Consider the following 20,650-nt stretch of genomic DNA (forward strand, 5'->3'; position numbering starts at 1 on the left):
GCAGTAAAATAACAATAGCGAGACCATATACAGGAGGGTACCGGTACAGAGTCAATGTGCGGGGGCACCGGTTAGTTGAGGTAATATCTACATGTAGGTAGAGTTATTAAAGTGACTATGCATAGATGATAACAACAGAGAGTAGCAGCGGTGTAAAAGAGGGGGAGAGGGTGGGGGCAATGTAAATAGTCTAGGTAGCCATTTGATTAGATGTTCAGGACTCTTATGGCTTAGGGGCAGAAGCTGTTTAGAAGCCTCTTGGACCTAGACTTGGCGTTCCGGTACCGCTTGCTGTGCAGTAGCAGAGAGAACAGTCTATGACTAGGGTGGCTGGAGTCTTTGACAATTTTTAGGGCCTTCCTCTGACACCGCCTGGTATAGAGGTCCTGGATGGCAGGCAGCTTGGTCCCATAATGTACTGGACCGTTCGCACTACCATCTGTAGTGCCTTGTGGTCGGAGGCCGAGCAGTTGCCGTACCAGGCAGTGATGCAACCAGTCAGGATACTCTCGATGGTGCAGCTGTAGAACCTTATGAGGATCTGAGGACCCATGCCAAATCTTTTCAGTCTCCTGAGGAGGAATACGTTTTATCGTGCCATCTTCACAATTGTCATGGTGTGCTTGGACCATGTTAGTTTGTTGGTGACGTGGACACCAAGGAAGCTCTCAACCTGCTCCACTGCAGCCCAGTCGATGAGAATGGGGGTGTGCTCGGTCCTCTTTTTCCTCTAGTCCACAAGCATCTCCTCTGTCTTGATCACATCGAGGGAGAGGTTGTTGTCCTGGCAACACACGGCCAGGTCTCTGACCTCCCCCTATAGGCTGTCTCGTCGTAGTCGGTGATCAGGCCTACCACTGTTGTGTCATATGCTTGTTTAGAAGATGAGAGGCTCGTATAATTCCATCACAAAAGGGCCCATATTCATAAAGCCTCTCAGAGTAGGAGTGCTGATCTAGGATCAGGTCCCATCTGTCCTCATAATCATATTCATTATGATCTAAAATGCTAAACTGATCCTAGATCATCACTTCAACTCTGAGATGCTTTTAAGAATACAGACCCTGGTCAAGTCCATTGAATCCTAAATAGTGTCATTTTTCATTTGGAATAAACAAGACTCAGCGTTAATACTAAATGGAGAATAACTCCATAGTTCCCCAGTATCAACACATTAAACCCAGGAGTGGTTTCAAATCATCTGTTTTAATAGTGTCGTGCTCAGGCCTCTATGTACTGTATATACAGTAGATGGAATACTCTGGTCATGCTCATTGAAACATGTTTCATCCCAAATGTGTTTGTCTCCTACAGAGGGAAAGTCTCTGAGCTCCACTTCAAGAAAACCTCTGATGCACATGCTGGCTCCTACACATGCGAAGCCATCAACAACCTGGGGAAAACCAGCACCGTCGGTAACGTGACGCTCCTCCGCGGTAAGACCATTCATAAACAATGTTTAACCTTAACTTGACATGATTGCTTCATGACAGCTAATTGCAGAGGTAGTATGCGAAAATGTGCATGTTGTGTTCATGGGGGATTTGTGACTTAATTAGTAGCATTGAGGTGTCCCTCCTCAGGGCTAGACTGGAGATGTGGAGGTTAGGGTCCTCTAGGTGGGGGGCTAGGGGCCCTCTAGGTGGGGGCTAGGGGCCCTCTAGGTGGGGGCTAGGGGTCCTTTAGGTGGGGGGCTAGGGGTCCTTTAGGTGGGGGGCTAGGGGTCCTCTAGGTGGGGGGCTACGGGGCGTTTAGGTGGGGGGCTAGGGGGCCTTTAGGTGGGGGGGCTAGGGGTCCTTTAGGTGGGGGGCTAGGGGCCCTCTAGGTGTGGGGGGCTAGGGGCCCTCTAGGTGGGGGGGGGTCTAGGGGCCCTCTAGGTGGGGGGGCTAGGGGCCCTCTAGGTGGGGGGGGGCTAGGGGCCCTCTAGGTGGGGGGGGCTAGGGGCCCTTTAGGTGGGGGGGGGGGCTAGGGGCCCTTTAGGTGGGGGGGGGGGCTAGGGGCCCTCTAGGTGGGGGGGCTAGGGGTCCTCTAGGTGGGGGGGCTAGGGGCCCTCTCATCATAGAGCCACACATCAGAGGGTTCTGACCTGACACTTGGTTTCTCTGAGGGAGAGCGAGCTCTTCACCTTGTGGTTGTCCATGCTCCTCACTGGCATTTTAGTCAATAGGGGGCAGCTGGCATTTCTAACCTGCCATTTCAGCTTAGTGGTACAACAGACCATTTTCCATGACACAACCCTTACCAATCCAAGCTAAAAGGGCCTTTATTGTAAGTTGTTCACAGATTCACCACCACAGGTAAGTCTGAACATTTTAAGAGTTTGATTTTAAAACACGTTTTACAAGTTGTGGTATACATATTGCAGCATGTTATAACATTTTAAGTCGTCACAAGATGTGGAAATACAGGTATAAACGGTGATGTGTAACTTGCCCAAAGCGCGTACAGTTTGTTCTGCGCTAGAGCAACTACTCCTTATGTGCTCCGCCTTTTCTCGCCCCGCCGGTTTGCCAGTCTTGCCAAAAAACACTGACGTTAATCAACTTCTGACTGATAGAGGAAAAAATCCCGGGGCCATTAATATCGCAGACAGGTAAATGCTCGATGCCTCCAAGTCTGATCCTCTCCACTCACACACCATTTTGCGACATTGCAAGAGTGATCAGTATGCGGGCCAGTTTAAAGCGGCCACTTAATCACTTCTTTCAATTAGCCAGTAGTACTTCTCTGAACGGCTGCCAATGGAGAGAAAAGAGCCATGTCAGCCACCTCTTGACTGAGGAGTTAGCCCAGCAGAGACATGCGGTAGGAGCCCCTGGAAGCCATCTATGCTAATCACAACTAGTTAGCCCTGTTCAATGTGGACGGCTGGGAGACTCAATCAGGCACTCATTGTGTCTTTTCTATTCTGCTGCTGGCACTGGCAGATGATATGATGTTACCGTGGTCTGCAGTATCTTGTCAAGTCTCATTGTCTAATCACATTGGGCCTACTGACACACACAGACAGATCTGATTGGGTGGCTAAGGTTAGCAACACATGAGCACATCTGATATCTATGAGAACATACTGGGTTATCATCTTTGACATGCTTCCTGTCTGTTGGCCTCCTTGTTGTACATAACCAAGTTCTTGTCTTTGCCACAGTTTCTGCTTTAGCTGTACTCTGGTGAATTGGGTTAACTCTGCATGCAGATGAATTCCTGGGGTGATTTTTATTGATGTAATGTCTCCTCCATTTGCTGCTTCCTATTTATTAGAGTCGCACAATGACAACTTGAAATAACGGTCTGTCCAGTCTTTCTCACATAAAGTCTCTCAGGCTAGGGTACAACAGAGAAATAATTAGTATACTTCAGTTTTTGCTGGGTATTACTCAGTTTAGCAGTGTAATGTGAAGGATTTTAACCTAACCACCTTCAAGTCTGTTGAAGACGTTTGTACCCACCTACCCAGCGAGAAAAAGTGGTTCTAATCTCATTTCAACCACTTTTGGCCACTAGGTATTCGGCAGGGTTCGGTAGTGGTGGCCTGAGGAACCCTGAACTAATGGGATGCGGACTTCAACTCCTTTACAGACTTCCTATGAAAAATGAATGGATGTACTAAAAATTCTCACAGTACAAGTTTTGTTGAGGGTTGCGGCACTAGCAAGGCCCTTTCCTAAACCAGCATGTCCCTGCTACTCCGTCCGCCTGTCCGGCATCTATTTACAGTGATTAGCTGACTGCTTTCTGCTAGCTCATTTTGATGCTAATTAGGTTTTGGGGGCTAACGTTTGCGGTCGAGCAGTTTGATATTACTAACGTGTATTTGCAGTGTTATTCTATTCTCTGGGCGAAATGTGTGATTGACCTCTACTGTAATAGAAATAACCCACTCTGAAATCCTCTCTATGTTCCTCTAAGCTCTCCTCTAAGCTCTATAAGGTTGTGTGACTTAGTCTCTGGCTTCTCTACCTAGCTAAATATCAGGCTGTTACCCTAAACCTATCATGAGATACATTTTGATTATCATAGTTACATGGTTACTAACTAATTATCATACCAGTGTACAGTGTGCTCTGTGTGGCTACTACGATGTACAGTAGGAACAAGATGCAGGCAGGAACTGTAAACAGTATGTAAATAAGCAAGGTGAAGGGAAGGACTTCATGTTGCATCAGGAATGTCTCTTGGTACAGTGTGTTTTATTCATTATATTTGTTTTGCATGGACTATTATTAACTCACCTTGAGTGTATTGTTACCTGAACACTTCCATTTTGGAGCCAGTTCTCTCTGGTTTCAAGGAGTCCTACTGTTTTGCGAGGGCATTTTTGGCACCATGAGTGATGATCTCCATACTGTGCAGTGTGGTAATGGAATTGCCTACTGAGAGGGTGTACAGTGGCCAGGTTCCCAAGGGTAACAATCGTGACTGTGGATAACCTTGACATGCACAGACAGATGCACCCCATGAGTGTGTGTGTGTGTGTGCCAGTGGTAATCCCAGACTGTTTCCTTTATTACAAGGGTACACAATAACACTGATGCACTATTGTAAAGTGGTTGTTCCACTGGATATTATAAGGTGAATGCACCAATTTGTAAGTCGCTCTGGATAAGAGCGTCTGCTAAATGACTTAAATGTAAATGTAAATAACAGCAAGAACAAATGTCAGATCATGTCTTAAACAAGATTAAAAAGCCAGTCAACTAGAATCCCTGGATTGGATCTCAGCCAGAGCTGCCATTTTGTCCTTTGTGTCATCTCCCTTCAATGAATAAACATTGGCATATATTCTCCTCTATTAGTTCATAATGATTATACAGGCCTTGGTTCGACACGCCATTGATTTGGGTGCTTATGTCTGCGTTGTTTCCCCTCAAGTTTCACCATTTAACTAGCCCTTTTCTTACAACTTGACAGCTCAGGCCATCACTAGCCCATCCATGGTCACCCTCCTCTGCGTTAGCAGGGGCTCTTCATTTGTTTACCTTTTTAAAGGAAGTCATTTCTCAGTGTTTCCAGGGACATAATGACCCTCATTAGCCAATTGTAGCGGGAAATTGATGAGGCTTGATCAGCGACGGCATAGCGTTGGAAGGTCACACAGAATGTGAAAAGCATGTTGGTCTCCTCCTCAAATAGTTTGAATATTTGAATAAAATTTGTCCTGTTCACCAAAAATCTTCATAACTTTAGGTTTTGACATTTTATTGAGATATTCTCTCTTTTTCAGACTTTTTCCACACTTCAGGTAGGAGTGATGGTCTCATACTGTGGCTTCTGACTCATCAAAAGTTGGAATGGGTTCAAAACAAAATTGCCCTTAAAAAATGTACTGCCCTTAAAGGCTGTTTTGAACATCCACGAAATGTATGGATATTGATTTAAATGAACACAGCTTTTTAATCTGGACAGATGGTTGGAACGAGGGTAGGGGGGAAAATGGGCTCAGTGTTATAAAGTGGTGAGTGAGCTGACATTGCAGTTGGGGGAAAATGGATGGCTCGCGGCTTGGATTCGGCTGGCAAAATTAAACCGTTACAGAGATCATTAGCCTTGGCCATTTGCATATTTAGGGCCCAGGTATAAATCTGACATTTGAACCTTGTCATCAGATGCTACTATTCTTCTTCTCTGGATGTATATTCTATAAACAGATTCTGCTGACAGCTTCAACCGATCCCCATGAAGATTCTTCTTCTCTGGATGTATATTCTATAAACAGATTCTGCTGACAGCTTCAACCGATCCCCATGAAGATTCTTCTTCTTCTCTGGATGTATATTCTATAAACAGATTCTGCTGACAGCTTCAACCGATCCCCATGAAGATTCTTCTTCTCTGGATGTATATTCTATAAACAGATTCTGCTGACAGCTTCAACCGATCCCCATGAAGATTCTTCTTCTTCTCTGGATGTATATTCTATAAACAGATTCTGCTGACAGCTTCAACCGATCCCCATGAAGTGTTCCCCTGTATCGGCAGATAAATCATTCAAATCAAATTGAATTAGTCACATGCGCCGAATACAACAGGTGTAGACCTTACAGTGAAATGCTTACTTACAGGCTCTAACCAACAATGCAATTTAAAATAAAAAATATGGATAAGAAATAAAAGTAACAAGTAATTAAAGGGTAGCAGTAAAATGACAATAGCGTGACTATATACAGGGGGGTAGCGGGACAGAGTCAATGTGTGGAGGCACCGGTTAGTTGAGGTATTTGAGGTAATATGTACATATAGGTAGAGTTATTAAAGTGACTATGCATAGATGATAACAGAGAGTAGCAGCAGTGTAAAATCCAATGGGTAGCCATTGGATTAGATGTTCAGGAGTCTTATGGCTTGGGGGTAGAAGATGTGTAGAAGCCTCTTAGACCTAGACTTGGCACTCCGGTACCACTTGCCGTGCGGTAGCAGAGAGAACAGTCTCAGTGATGTACCGGGCCATACGTACTATCCTCTGTGCTGCCTTGCGGTCGGAAGCCAAGCAGTTGCCATACCAGGCAGTGATGCAACCAGTCAGGATACTCTCGATGGTGCAGCTGTAGAACCTTTTGAGGATGAGGACCCATGCCAAATCTTTTCAGTCTGATTGGGGAATAGGTTTTGTCGTGCCATCTTCATGACTGTCTTGGTGTGTTTGGACCATGTTAGTTTTTTGATGATGTGGACACCAAGGAACTTGAAGCTCTCAACCTGCTCCACTACAGCCCCGTCGATGAGAATGGGGGCGTCCTTGGTCCTCTTTTTCCTGTAGTTATTGCCCGGCCATGGGCATTCATGCCTAATTTGAAAATAAAACAATCTGAAATACATATGGAGACATTTTCTTATGTTCGAAGAAGGCAATGTGATGCCGAAAAATCCAATAAATGACTGGGAAGCTTGTGTATAGAGTGTGACTCTTATTTGTATAGCCTACAGTTTACTCTTCATTAGTCAGCACCTCCACTGTCTGTTTTTGGGTGTACGCCAGCTCATGCCTTTCACTTGACATTTCTAATGTGAAACAATATGCGTGTGTCATGTCACACAATGTGTTATCCAGGCCTGCTATGTTCTCATTGTGCTGGATAGAACGTTTCCAAAGCCTTGTCACTCCTCTCCTTCCAAACAACAGTTTACTCATACAACATGTCAATATGGTGAGGGATTGTTGTTTTTCAGAACAGGAACGTCTGTGGTCAGGTTAGCGACGCTACATGCTATAAGACCGGTCTGGAGCACATGGCCGGGCAATAAGCAGATGTTGGGCTGTGTGGAGGGATAGTATGTCAAATAAACCCACGTCAGTCATCCCAGGATAACGCCTTTCTGCCAAGAAAACAGACAATGTCATGTCAATGGTATTTGGACATGACGCCATTAACAAAAATACCAAACACATGTCATGTTGTTTTCATAAGCCCAGTATCTACATGGTTCTGGTTTCAAATACAGGTCATTAATAAAGACGTCTAGACATCTGACTGGTGATGTAGCACTCATCCCATTGGAGTGACTGGCCGGTTGTAGTCAGGGGAGCTTCCCGATGACAGGAGTCATTTCCTGCAATTCCGCCTTGCTAGGATCATTGTAAATTGTTTTCGATGTGTTACGTTTCACAGGAGATATGAGGTTAATCTCTCCAATTTAATTTGTAATCCTTTCGATTACATTTTAGTAATTTAGCAGACGCTCTTATCCAGAGCGACTTACAGTAGTGAATGCATACATTTCATTTCATACATTTTTTTTTTTTTCCTGTACTGGCCCCCCGTGGGAATCGAACCCACAACCCTGGTGTTGCAAACACCATGCTCTACCAACTGAGCTACAGGGAAGGCTGATTACACTTTAACAGGAAAAACAAACGTCTGCTATTAGTATGATTGGTTTTCTGAGTAGAAGAGGCTTCCATTTGGTATATGGTTTGAATAGGCCTAAAGGAGGAGAGTTTAACTTGGTCAGGGATATAGGCACACTATTGGTCTTGTACTCTTGGATAGTTCCTGTTCAATGTTGTCAGAGAGGTTCATGAACACACAACATGCCCTCTGTTTGATCAGCCCTTGGGAATGGTGTGTCTCTCTCTTTCTCGGGGAATGGTGTGTCTCTCTCTTTCTCGGGGAATGGTGTGTCTCTCTCTTTCTCGGGGAATGGTGTGTCTCTTTCTCGGGGAATGGTGTGTCTCTCTCTTTCTCGGGGAATGGTGTGTCTCTCTCTTTCTCGGGGAATGGTGTGTCTCTTTCTCGGGGAATGGTGTGTCTCTCTCTTTCTCGGGGAATGGTGTGTCTCTCTCTTTCTCGGGGAATGGTGTGTCTCTCTCTTTCTCGGGGAATGGTGTGTCTCTTTCTCGGGGAATGGTGTGTCTGTCTCTTTCTCGGGGAATGGTGTGTCTGTCTCTTTCTCGGGGAATGGTGTGTCTCTCTCTTTCTCGGGGAATGGTGTGTCTCTCTTTCTCGGGGAATGGTGTGTCTCTTTCTCGGGGAATGGTGTGTCTCTCTCTTTCTCGGGGAATGGTGTCTCTCTCTTTCTCGGGGAATGGTGTGTCTCTCTTTCTCGGGGAATGGTGTGTGTCTCTCTCTCTCTCTCTCTCTCGGGGAATGGTGTGTGTCTCTCTCTCTCTCTCTCGGGGAATGGTGTGTGTGTCTCTCTCTCGGGGAATGGTGTGTGTGTGTGTCTCTCTGGGAATGGTGTGTGTGTGTGTGTGTGTGTCTCTCTGGGAATTGTGTGTGTGTGTGTGTGTGTGTGTGTGTGTGTGTGTGTCTCTCTCTGGGAATGGTGTGTGTGTGTCTCTCTCTGGGAATGGTGTGTGTGTGTCTCTCTCTGGGAATGGTGTGTGTGTGTCTCTCTGGGAATGGTGTGTGTGTCTCTCTGGGAATGGTGTGTGTGTGTGTGTGTGTCTCTCTGGGAATGGTGTGTGTGTGTGTGTGTGTCTCTCTGGGAATGGTGTGTGTGTGTGTGTGTCTCTCTGGGAATGGTGTGTGTGTGTGTGTGTCTCTCTGGGAATGGTGTGTGTGTGTGTGTGTGTGTGTGTGTGTGTGTGTCTCTCTGGGAATGGTGTGTGTGTGTGTCTCTCTGGGAATGGTGCGTGTGTGTGTGTGTGTGTGTGTGTGTGTGTCTCTCTGGGAATGGTGTGTGTGTGTGTGTGTGTGTGTGTGTGTGTGTGTGCTCTCTGGGAATGGTGTGTGTGTGTGTCTCTCTGGGAATGGTGTGTGTGTGTGTGTCTCTCTGGGAATGGTGTGTGTGTGTGTGTCTCTCTGGGAACGGTTGTGTGTGTGTGTGTGTGTGTGTGTGTGTGTGTGTGTGTGTGTCTCTCTCTGGGAATGGTGTGTGTGTGTGTGTCTCTCTGGGAATGGTTGTGTGTGTGTGTGTGTGTCTCTGGGAATGGTGTGTGTGTGTGTGTGTCTCTCTCTCTCTCCTGGGGAATGGTGTGTGTGTGTGTGTGTGTGTGTGTCTCTCTCTCTCCTGGGGAATGGTGTGTGTCTCTCTCTCTCCTGGGGAATGGTGTGTGTCTCTCTCTCTCCTGGGGAATGGTGTGTGTGTGTGTGTCTCTCTGGGAATGGTGTGTGTGTGTGTGTCTCTCTGGGAATGGTGTGTGTGTGTGTCTCTCTGGGAATGGTGTGTGTGTGTGTCTCTCCTGGGGAATGGTGTGTGTGTGTGTCTCTCCTGGGGAATGGTGTGTGTGTGTGTCTCTCCTGGGGAATGGTGTGTGTGTGTGTCTCTCCTGGGGAATGGTGTGTGTGTGTGTGTCTCTCCTGGGGAATGGTGTGTGTGTGTGTGTCTCTCCTGGGGAATGGTGTGTGTGTGTGTGTGTGTGTGTGTCTCTCTGGGAATGGTGTGTGTGTGTGTCTCTCCTGGGGAATGGTGTGTGTGTGTGTGTGTGTGTGTCTCTCTGGGAATGGTGTGTGTGTGTGTCTCTCTGGGAATGGTGTGTGTGTGTGTCTCTCCTGGGGAATGGTGTGTGTGTGTGTCTCTCCTGGGGAATGGTGTGTCTCTGTGTAGCAGGGAAGGTGAAGAGGGAGACATCTCCTTTTAATAGATCTAGATGGAACAAAGGTGCTGACTAGAATGTGTTTAGCTTTCTTGTTTTGATCTATTTTCTCCATCCGTGCCTGTAGGATGGCTTTGAAGTTTACAATCCCCTCGGGCACTCCTCCCCACATCTCATCCTCTGTTAATGTGTTACCATGATGACTTATATCCAGCAGTTTATTATGTCTTCTGGCTTATCTTTCTCTTTTTCCTCTGTCCTCTTTTCCTCTCTCTCCTCTGTCCTCTCTCCTCTCTCCTCTGTCCTCTGTCCTCTGTCCTCTGTCCTCTGTCCTCTGTCCTCTGTCCTCTGTCCTCTCTCCTCTGTCCTCTGTCCTCTGTCCTCTGTCCTCTCTCCTCTGTCCTCTCTCCTCTCTCCTCTGTCCTCTCTCCTCTGTCCTCTCTCCTCTGTCCTCTCTCCTCTGTCCTCTCTCCTCGTGTCTCTTTCTCATTCTTAATGTGACAACGGGCACTTTCTTCCCCATTTACACCATTGCGTAGTCAAAGCAGGTGGATTTTACTTTCTCTGCATTTCTCATTGAATGAGTAGACATTTTTTTACATTTATTCTTATTTAACCGTTATTTAACTAGGCAAGTCAGTTAAGAACAAATTCTTATTTACAATGACGGCCTACCCCGGCCAAACCCGGACGATGCTGGGCCAATTGTGCGCCGCCCTATGGGACTTCCTCTCTTTGGGTTTTGATATACCCCTGTTTCACAGACCCAAGAAGACTAAACAACCGAATTTTCAGAATATGTGTAAAAATGACAAAGCCACAGGGATTAACAGCACTGCTGTCACTGCTGTCCCCAACAGTGGTTTAAGAGCACGCAGCGTAATCACACAGCACGCTGCCTGGACCAGTACTGTAATATACTAGTGGAGAACAGCATGCTGCCTGGACCAGTACTGTAATATACTAGTGGAGAACAGCATGCTGCCTGGACCAGTACTGTAATATACTAGTGGAGAACAGGATGCTGCCTGGACCAGTACTGTAATATACTAGTGGAGAACAGCATGCTGCCTGGACCAGTACTGTAATATACTAGTGGAGAACAGCATGCTACATGGACCAGTACTGTAATATACTAGTGGAGAACAGGATGCTGCCTGGACCAGTACTGTAATATACTAGTGGAGAACAGCATGCTGCCTGGACCAGTACTGTAATATACTAGTGGAGAACAGGATGCTGCCTGGACCAGTACTGTAATATACTAGTGGAGAAGAGGATGCTGCCTGGACCAGTACTGTAATATACTAGTGGAGAACAGCATGCTGCCTGGACCAGTACTGTAATATACTAGTGGAGAACAGGATGCTACATGGACCAGTACTGTAATATACTAGTGGAGAACAGCATGCTGCCTGGACCAGTACTGTAATATACTAGTGGAGAACAGCATGCTGCCTGGACCAGTACTGTAATATACTAGTGGAGAACAGCATGCTGCCTGGACCAGTACTGTAATATACTAGTGGAGAACAGCATGCTGCCTGGACCAGTACTGTAATATACTAGTGGAGAACAGCATGCTGCCTGGACCAGTACTGTAATATACTAGTGGAGAACAGCATGCTGCCTGGACCAGTACTGTAATATACTAGTGGAGAACAGGATGCTGCCTGGACCAGTACTGTAATATACTAGTGGAGAACAGGATGCTGCCTGGACCAATACTGTAATATACTAGTGGAGAACAGGATGCTGCCTGGACCAGTACTGTAATATACTAGTGGAGAACAGGATGCTGCCTGGACCAGTACTGTAATATACTAGTGGAGAACAGCATGCTGCCTGGACCAATACTGTAATATACTAGTGGAGAACAGCATGCTGCCTGGACCAGTACTGTAATATACTAGTGGAGAACAGGATGCTGCCTGGACCAGTACTGTAATATACTAGTGGAGAACAGCATGCTGCCTGGACCAGTACTGTAATATACTAGTGGAGAACAGCATGCTGCCTGGACCAGTACTGTAATATACTAGTGGAGAACAGCATGCTGCCTGGACCAGTACTGTAATATACTAGTGGAGAACAGCATGCTGCCTGGACCAGTACTGTAATATACTAGTGGAGAACAGGATGCTGCCTGGACCAGTACTGTAATATACTAGTGGAGAACAGCATGCTGCCTGGACCAGTACTGTAATATACTAGTGGAGAACAGGATGCTGCCTGGACCAGTACTGTAATATACTAGTGGAGAACAGCATGCTGCATGGACCAGTACTGTAATATACTAGTGGAGAACAGCATGCTGCCTGGACCAGTACTGTAATATACTAGTGGAGAACAGGATGCTGCCTGGACCAGTACTGTAATATACTAGTGGAGAACAGGATGCTGCCTGGACCAGTACTGTAATATACTAGTGGAGAACAGGATGCTGCCTGGACCAGTACTGTAATATACTAGTGGAGAACAGCATGCTGCCTGGACCAGTACTGTAATATACTAGTGGAGAACAGGATGCTGCCTGGACCAGTACTGTAATATACTAGTGGAGAACAGCATGCTGCCTGGACCAGTACTGTAAAATACTAGTGGAGAACAGGATGCTGCCTGGACCAGTACTGTAATATACTAGTGGAGAACAGGATGCTGCCTGGACCAGTACTGTAATATACTAGTGGAGAACAGCATGCTGCCTGGACCAGTACTGTAATATACTAGTGGAGAACAGGATGCTGCCTGGACCAGTACTGTAATATACTAGTGGAGAACAGCATGCTGCCTGGACCAGTACTGTAATATACTAGTGGAGAACAGCATGCTGCCTGGACCAGTACTGTAATATACTAGTGGAGAACAGCATGCTGCCTGGACCAGTACTGTAATATACTAGTGGAGAACAGCATGCTGCCTGGACCAGTACTGTAATATACTAGTGGAGAACAGGATGCTGCCTGGACCAGTACTGTAATATACTAGTGGAGAACAGCATGCTACATGGACCAGTACTGTAATAAACTAGTGGAGAACAGCATGCTACATGGACCAGTACTGTAATAAACTAGTGGAGAACAGCATGCTGCCTGGACCAGTACTGTAATATACTAGTGGAGAACAGCATGCTGCCTGGACCAGTACTGTAATATACTAGTGGAGAACAGGATGCTGCCTGGACCAGTACTGTAATATACTAGTGGAGAACAGGATACTGCCTGGACCAGTACTGTAATATACTAGTGGAGAACAGGATGCTGCCTGGACCAGTACTGTAATATACTAGTGGAGAACAGCATGCTGCCTGGACCAGTACTGTAATAGACTAGTGGAGAACAGCGCGCTGCCTGGACCAGTACTGTAATATACTAGTGGAGAACAGCATGCTGCCTGGACCAGTACTGTAATATACTAGTGGAGAACAGGATGCTGCCTGGACCAGTACTGTAATATACTAGTGGAGAACAGCATGCTGCCTGGACCAGTACTGTAATATACTAGTGGAGAACAGCATGCTGCCTGGACCAGTACTGTAATATACTAGTGGAGAACAGCATGCTGCCTGGACCAGTACTGTAATATACTAGTGGAGAACAGCATGCTGCCTGGACCAGTACTGTAATATACTAGTGGAGAACAGCATGCTGCCTGGACCAGTACTGTAATATACTAGTGGAGAACAGCATGCTGCCTGGACCAGTACTGTAATATACTAGTGGAGAACAGCATGCTGCCTGGACCAGTACTGTAATATACTAGTGGAGAACAGCATGCTGCCTGGACCAGTACTGTAATATACTAGTGGAGAACAGCATGTTACATGGACCAGTACTGTAATATACTAGTGGAGAACAGCATGCTGCCTGGACCAGTACTGTAATATACTAGTGGAGAACAGCATGCTGCCTGGACCAGTACTGTAATATACTAGTGGAGAACAGGATGCTGCCTGGACCAGTACTGTAATATACTAGTGGAGAACAGGATGCTGCCTGGACCAGTACTGTAATATACTAGTGGAGAACAGGATGCTGCCTGGACCAGTACTGTAATATACTAGTGGAGAACAGCATGCTGCCTGGACCAGTACTGTAATATACTAGTGGAGAACAGGATGCTGCCTGGACCAGTACTGTAATATACTAGTGGAGAACAGGATGCTGCCTGGACCAGTACTGTAATATACTAGTGGAGAACAGCATGCTGCCTGGACCAGTACTGTAATATACTAGTGGAGAACAGGATGCTGCCTGGACCAGTACTGTAATATACTAGTGGAGAACAGGACGCTGCCTGGACCAGTACTGTAATATACTAGTGGAGAACAGCATGCTGCCTGGACCAGTACTGTAATATACTAGTGGAGAACAGGACGCTGCCTGGACCAGTACTGTAATATACTAGTGGAGAACAGGATGCTGCCTGGACCAATACTGTAATATACTAGTGGAGAACAGCATGCTGCCTGGACCAGTGCTGTAATATACTAGTGGAGAACAGCATGCTGCCTGGACCAGTACTGTAATATACTAGTGGAGAACAGCATGCTGCCTGGACCAGTACTGTAATATACTAGTGGAGAACAGCATGCTGCCTGGACCAGTACTGTAATATACTAGTGGAGAACAGGACGCTGCCTGGACCAGTACTGTAATATACTAGTGGAGAACAGGATGCTGCCTGGACCAGTACTGTAATATACTAGTGGAGAACAGCATGCTGCCTGGACCAGTACTGTAATATACTAGTGGAGAACAGCATGCTGCCTGGACCAGTACTGTAATATACTAGTGGAGAACAGCATGCTGCCTGGACCAGTACTGTAATATACTAGTGGAGAAGAGGATGCTGCCTGGACCAGTACTGTAATATACTAGTGGAGAACAGGATGCTGCCTGGACCAGTACTGTAATATACTAGTGGAGAACAGCATGCTACATGGACCAGTACTGTAATATACTAGTGGAGAACAGCATGCTACATGGACCAGTACTGTAATATACTAGTGGAGAACAGCATGCTGCCTGGACCAGTACTGTAATATACTAGTGGAGAACAGCATGCTACATGGACCAGTACTGTAATATACTAGTGGAGAACAGGATGCTGCCTGGACCAGTACTGTAATATACTAGTGGAGAACAGGATGCTGCCTGGACCAGTACTGTAATATACTAGTGGAGAACAGCATGCTACATGGACCAGTACTGTAATATACTAGTGGAGAACAGCATGCTGCCTGGACCAGTACTGTAATATACTAGTGGAGAACAGGATGCTAGTCTGTCATGCCAAATGCCTCCCACTCTGTTCAATTTGGGAAAAGGGCTCTGAACCGGAGGAGAAGTACTTTACTGTACCTCCCTACACTGCATAATGAATTAGGATCCTGTTAGAGGCATACTGCTGCTGAAACTCTCCCAGTCCACTTCTTACCTGCACACCTCTCTTCTCTCCTTATCACGTCGCAGGGAGAAGAAGAAACGTGTGAGAATGGCAAACGTTTTACGTGAAATGTGCATTCCCTCTCGACGTTTGCTCAAAGTTTGCCTTTCATCTCCCCCCCCGGTGATATATTATACAGAAAGCAAACGACTTCATTTCAATCAGTCTGCCAGTCTGAAGGAGGACATTTGGCTCGTCTCTCATTCGCTAAAGCCAATTAGTGTCCGTAGAGAATTGGGGCTGCTCTTAAAAGGAATGGTTGGTATTTGATGTATTTCACAAGGCCAGTGTGTGTTACTGTGCTTTTCCCCCTCCACATGAAAGCAGGCCATGGAGACCACCATCTCCTTATCTTTCCACTGACAGTAACAGTCTTTGATCAGACAATGAGACGCTATTGAGAAATTGCACCCCAGCTTAGATAACGGCAAGATACACAAGCCCTTATGCAACTTCCTGACAAACTAGATGAAGTCCATAAATCATGATATCCGACATAGAGGCACAAGTATCAATATTGCTTTTAACTTTCCACGAAACGGCAGCTCACTCCCAAATTCTCTGTAGTCACTTATTCATACAACACCCGGTATTGTTTCCTCTCTAACTGTATAATGAAAAGTGTTTCCCAGCTTGTTTTTCTGGTTATTTGCATTTTATTTGATAAAGAATGGCCATTTTTTTTCATTTGACGTGTCTTTTGGGTTGTATTTTGGTGTTATGTCTCTTCTATCACCTCTGTAGATCATTTATATTCTGATGTTTGATGATCGAAAAGGGGAAAAGCCAGCAAATGTAGCTATTTTCCTCACAGATCAGTCAAGAAAGTGTGTAAGTAACAGAGAAAAAAACAAAACCCTGGCTTTCAAGCTCAAATGTCTTTGTTTGCTTCAGTTGTTGCTCTCAATGTACTTACAGAGGAAGTTGCAGAATCCTGTTACTTTATGGGCCTCCAATTTTACAACACATGGTAACACTCGCACACACAAACCTACTCTGTGGAGCACATATATGTATCCTCTGTTCACATACTGTTCAGCTTCTAAAAGAAGCATATTCAATTACTAATGGTACTACTGTCACTCCTTCCCTAGAGAACCCCTGGTCAGCAGTAGCATTTGTCATTATCTAGGTATTGAATTAGCATTCAATAACATTTCTACAACATACAAATGACATTTTGCAGCGTCATCTTCACAGCCCAATCAGCCAGCCCAAGAAAAACAGTGGCATTGCCCCCCACCCCCTTTCCTCTCCTCCCTCAGGCAGAGATCAATAGATTATGACTAGTCTGCTGTAGCCTGCCACTTTGAGACAGTGTCACAGAGGAGCTGTCCCAAAGAGCAGTGCTGAACCTCTCTTTCGCCTCCGCCTCCTTCTCTCCCCGTCCTTAAAGACCACAGTAAACAATGAGACTGTGCATGCAGCACTAATGATAATGGAGCTCCTCCCTCCCTCTCCTCCATTGAATGACTGACTTCCTGCTCATAGTTCCATTATAGGCACAAGTTGTATGGGGCAGAGTGTGTGCACACAGGTATTTTAACCGGGAGACGAATGAGCCTCTACCGCGGGCACCAGGCTGGCGGACAGGGAGGCGAGGAGAGCGAGCCAGGGCACTACTTTATTCTATCCCCTGTAAATGACTCAGGTGCTCCTTTTTTATATCACATCAAAGCCAGGGAAAGGAGCCAGGGCGGGCACTATCCAGGGACTATCCAGTGGCCATTTTCTACATTTCGAAGCCCTCCATATGTTCCACCCTGAATGACTTGACAGACATGGAGAGTTTAGCTACAGCATAATCTCTGTGTTGTCTCGTCCCTGCCAGTGATCCAGCGCTCTGACAGGATGAAAATTGCCCTCTATTTAAAATCCCCTCATTGTTGGAGCGTCAGCAGAGATGGAAGCATTATTGAATTCTAGCCTGCTCCTCTTAGACCTCTACCTGTATTTGTTAATAAAAGTTGTGCTTGGCTGTTTTTGGCAAGAAAAAGCACATTCTCATCTCCTAATGCACTGGTAACCTTCTGCCTGCCAATAGGCAGTTACTCTGGCTGGCTTTGAAGTGTACGCTGGGATTTTACTAGGTCAGGTCCCTCTGTCTCCTCTTCTCTGACATAAATAATGGATTGAACTTCCTGCAAACGACTGCATGTAAAAGGAAAAATTAATTTATTCCCATTTAGCCGGCAGAATAATTACCACAGGCGAGGGTGTCCGTTTTCATTTAAGATTAGAGGCACATTACTGATTTTCTGCACTTATTGGAAGAATCTACATCTCTTAACGGTTGTACCGGACACGATTACTTCTTGGATGAGAGTTTTGCTTTCAAGCGTTTGATACACCAATGACCATTATATAAGGAGTTGGAGGATGAAAGATTCCACAGAATGTTACAAATATACCCTTTGGTCTTTTGATCAAGTTCAGAAACCACATTTTAAAGTGGACTACCTTCTAGCCAACAGTGGATTAAACATTCATTGTCTTGAACTATTTTGGATGCACTGACCTAAAGAACACAAGGACATTGTTGTGGTCTACCTTAGGATGATATCTGGCAATCCAAGAATAGTTGGCAACACCTTTTGGTTTAACCTTTGACCTTGACTAGGTTTACTATAATCTGACTCCATCCAATGAATTAGTTTGACCTTACTGCAGCTGTTGTCTGTCTGTTGTAATGAAACACAACTGACTGGTTCAGTGTGTGAAAGTCATTTACCCAGAATATGTCTCTTTAGATATTCCTGAAGTTTTACTGTGTCCTCAAAATGTGTATGACTGCAGTTTAATGCTACCCTTTAAATTCTACTTGCTTTATGTCACATTTGAAATCTTTCCTCTGGTGTCTTTCATCCCGCTCATTTGAAATGCATGTTCAGTAGCCCCCCCCCTTCCCTCTGTCGTATGGTCTGTGTCATCTTGAATGCAATTTGACACCCTTGACAATTTTTGTGGTATTAGATGATAAACTATCCCCTCCAAATTGAGTTTATTTCATAACGGCACCTGTGATATGATTCCATAGATACATTACATTTACATTTTAGTCATTTAGCAGACGCTCTTATCCAGAGCGACTTACAGTAGTGAATGCATACATTTCATACAATTTCATACATTTTTTTTTTTCTGTGCTGGCCCCCCGTGGGAATCGAACCCACAACCCTGGCGTTGCAAACACCATGCTCTACCAACTGAGCTACAGGGAAGGCTGATAGATAGATTCCATCAGTTGGTTTGCAGAGCTGTCTCCACGCCGACTATCTCTGTCTCCACGCCGACTATCTCTGTCTCCACGCCGACTATCTCTGTCTCCACGCCGACTATCTCTGTCTCCACGCCGACTATCTCTGTCTCCACGCCGACTATCTCTGTCTCCACGCCGACTGTTTCTCTGTCGCCACGCCGACTGTTTCTCTGTCTCCACGCCGACTGTTTCTCTGTCTCCACGCCGACTGTTTCTCTGTCTCCACGCCGACTGTTTCTCTGTCTCCACGCCGACTGTTTCTCTGTCTCCACGCCGACTGTTTCTCTGTCGCCACGCCGACTGTTTCTCTGTCGCCACGCCGACTGTTTCTCTGTCGCCACGCCGACTGTTTCTCTGTCTCCACGCCGACTGTTTCTCTGTCGCCACGCCGACTGTTTCTCTGTCTCCACGCCGACTGTTTCTCTGTCTCCACGCCGACTGTTTCTCTGTCTCCACGCCGACTGTTTCTCTGTCTCCACGCCGACTGTTTCTCTGTCGCCACGCCGACTGTTTCTCTGTCTCCACGCCGACTGTTTCTCTGTCTCCACGCCGACTGTTTCTCTGTCGCCACGCCGACTGTTTCTCTGTCGCCACGCCGACTGTTTCTCTGTTCTGTCTCCACGCCGACTGTTTCTCTGTCTCCACGCCGACTGTTTCTCTGTCTCCACGCCGACTGTTTCTCTGTCGCCACGCCGACTGTTTCTCTGTCTCCACGCCGACTGTTTCTCTGTCGCCACGCCGACTGTTTCTCTGTCGCCACGCCGACTGTTTCTCTGTCGCCACGCCGACTGTTTCTCTGTCGCCACGCCGACTGTTTCTCTGTCTCCACGCCGACTGTTTCTCTGTTCTGTCTCCACGCCGACTGTTTCTCTGTCTCCACGCCGACTGTTTCTCTGTCTCCACGCCGACTGTTTCTCTGTCTCCACGCCGACTGTTTCTCTGTCTCCACGCCGACTGTTTCTCTGTCGCCACGCCGACTGTTTCTCTGTCGCCACGCCGACTGTTTCTCTGTCGCCACGCCGACTGTTTCTCTGTCTCCACGCCGACTGTTTCTCTGTCGCCACGCCGACTGTTTCTCTGTCGCCACGCCGACTGTTTCTCTGTTCTGTCGCCACGCCGACTGTTTCTCTGTTCTATCCTGTCAGTGACTCACCATGCGTCATTCAAATCACTATGCCTCTATGGCATGCGTTTGGTCCTAGGTACGAGGTGCTATTGAATAAAAGATACCTCTAATGATCAAATGTGTGGTCCACTGTGGCTCAGTTGATAGAGCATAGTGCTTACAACGCCAGGATAGTGGGTTAGATTCCCGGGACCACCCATACGTAAAATGTATGCTCGGATGACTGTGCCACTTTGGATAAAAGCATCTGCTGAATGGCATTTATTTATTTATTATCAAGCATCTCTTTTTAAATAGCATAAATGTACTGTATAGAATCACATGATGAGAATATCCATTTGACAGGAAGCCACTGTAATGTCCTATAGATGCCATTTCTGGTATTCATTCCTTTTGAAGATTGAAGAGGGTCATTTGTGTGTCAATAGGAAGTGTGTCATTGACCTGACCGTGGTCCTCTTCCTGGTTAAACTTCCCCCTCTTTCGTTTGCTCTCTCTCAGACCGTTAGTCTTTGGATTGTCCTCCCAGCCTGTTAGCACCGAGGGGGGGCTTAACAGCTCACTGGGGGATTTCTCCACATCTATCTGTCGCTGCTCAGGACCGTTGGAAGATTGTGCTTAAAGCCAGACATGCAAAGTGTGGATTTTGTGACCAGTAATCCCAGCTCCTCTTACATTGTGGCAGACGTGATTCGAGGGCCAAAGCCAATACTCCTGGGCCGTGTGACAAGCGAGCCTTAAGTGTAGTAAATGGAGAATGTATTGTGCCTTTCTGAGCTGTGCTTCTGAATAGTTAGAAGCTGATCTGTTGAACTGGTTCTCTGTCCCATGCATTAGCAAG

General features: G+C 46.3%; 1 protein-coding gene across 5 annotated transcripts in view; it reads left to right on the forward strand.

Annotated features, from left to right (window-relative positions):
- The window catches only part of nrg1 (neuregulin 1), a 163,954-nt gene that overhangs the window by 96,712 nt on the left and 46,592 nt on the right, over positions 1-20,650 (forward strand). For all 5 annotated transcript variants that reach the window (XM_014144433.2, XM_014144413.2, XM_014144448.2 and 2 more), the window contains exon 3: positions 1,315-1,436. In XM_014144433.2, coding sequence (XP_013999908.1) covers positions 1,315-1,436 — 122 coding nt within the window. The remainder of the gene's footprint in view (positions 1-1,314; positions 1,437-20,650) is intronic.

The sequence above is a fragment of the Salmo salar genome, chromosome ssa01 (assembly GCF_905237065.1).
Source record: "Salmo salar chromosome ssa01, Ssal_v3.1, whole genome shotgun sequence".
In the NCBI taxonomy this organism is placed as follows: Eukaryota; Metazoa; Chordata; class Actinopteri; order Salmoniformes; family Salmonidae; genus Salmo; species Salmo salar.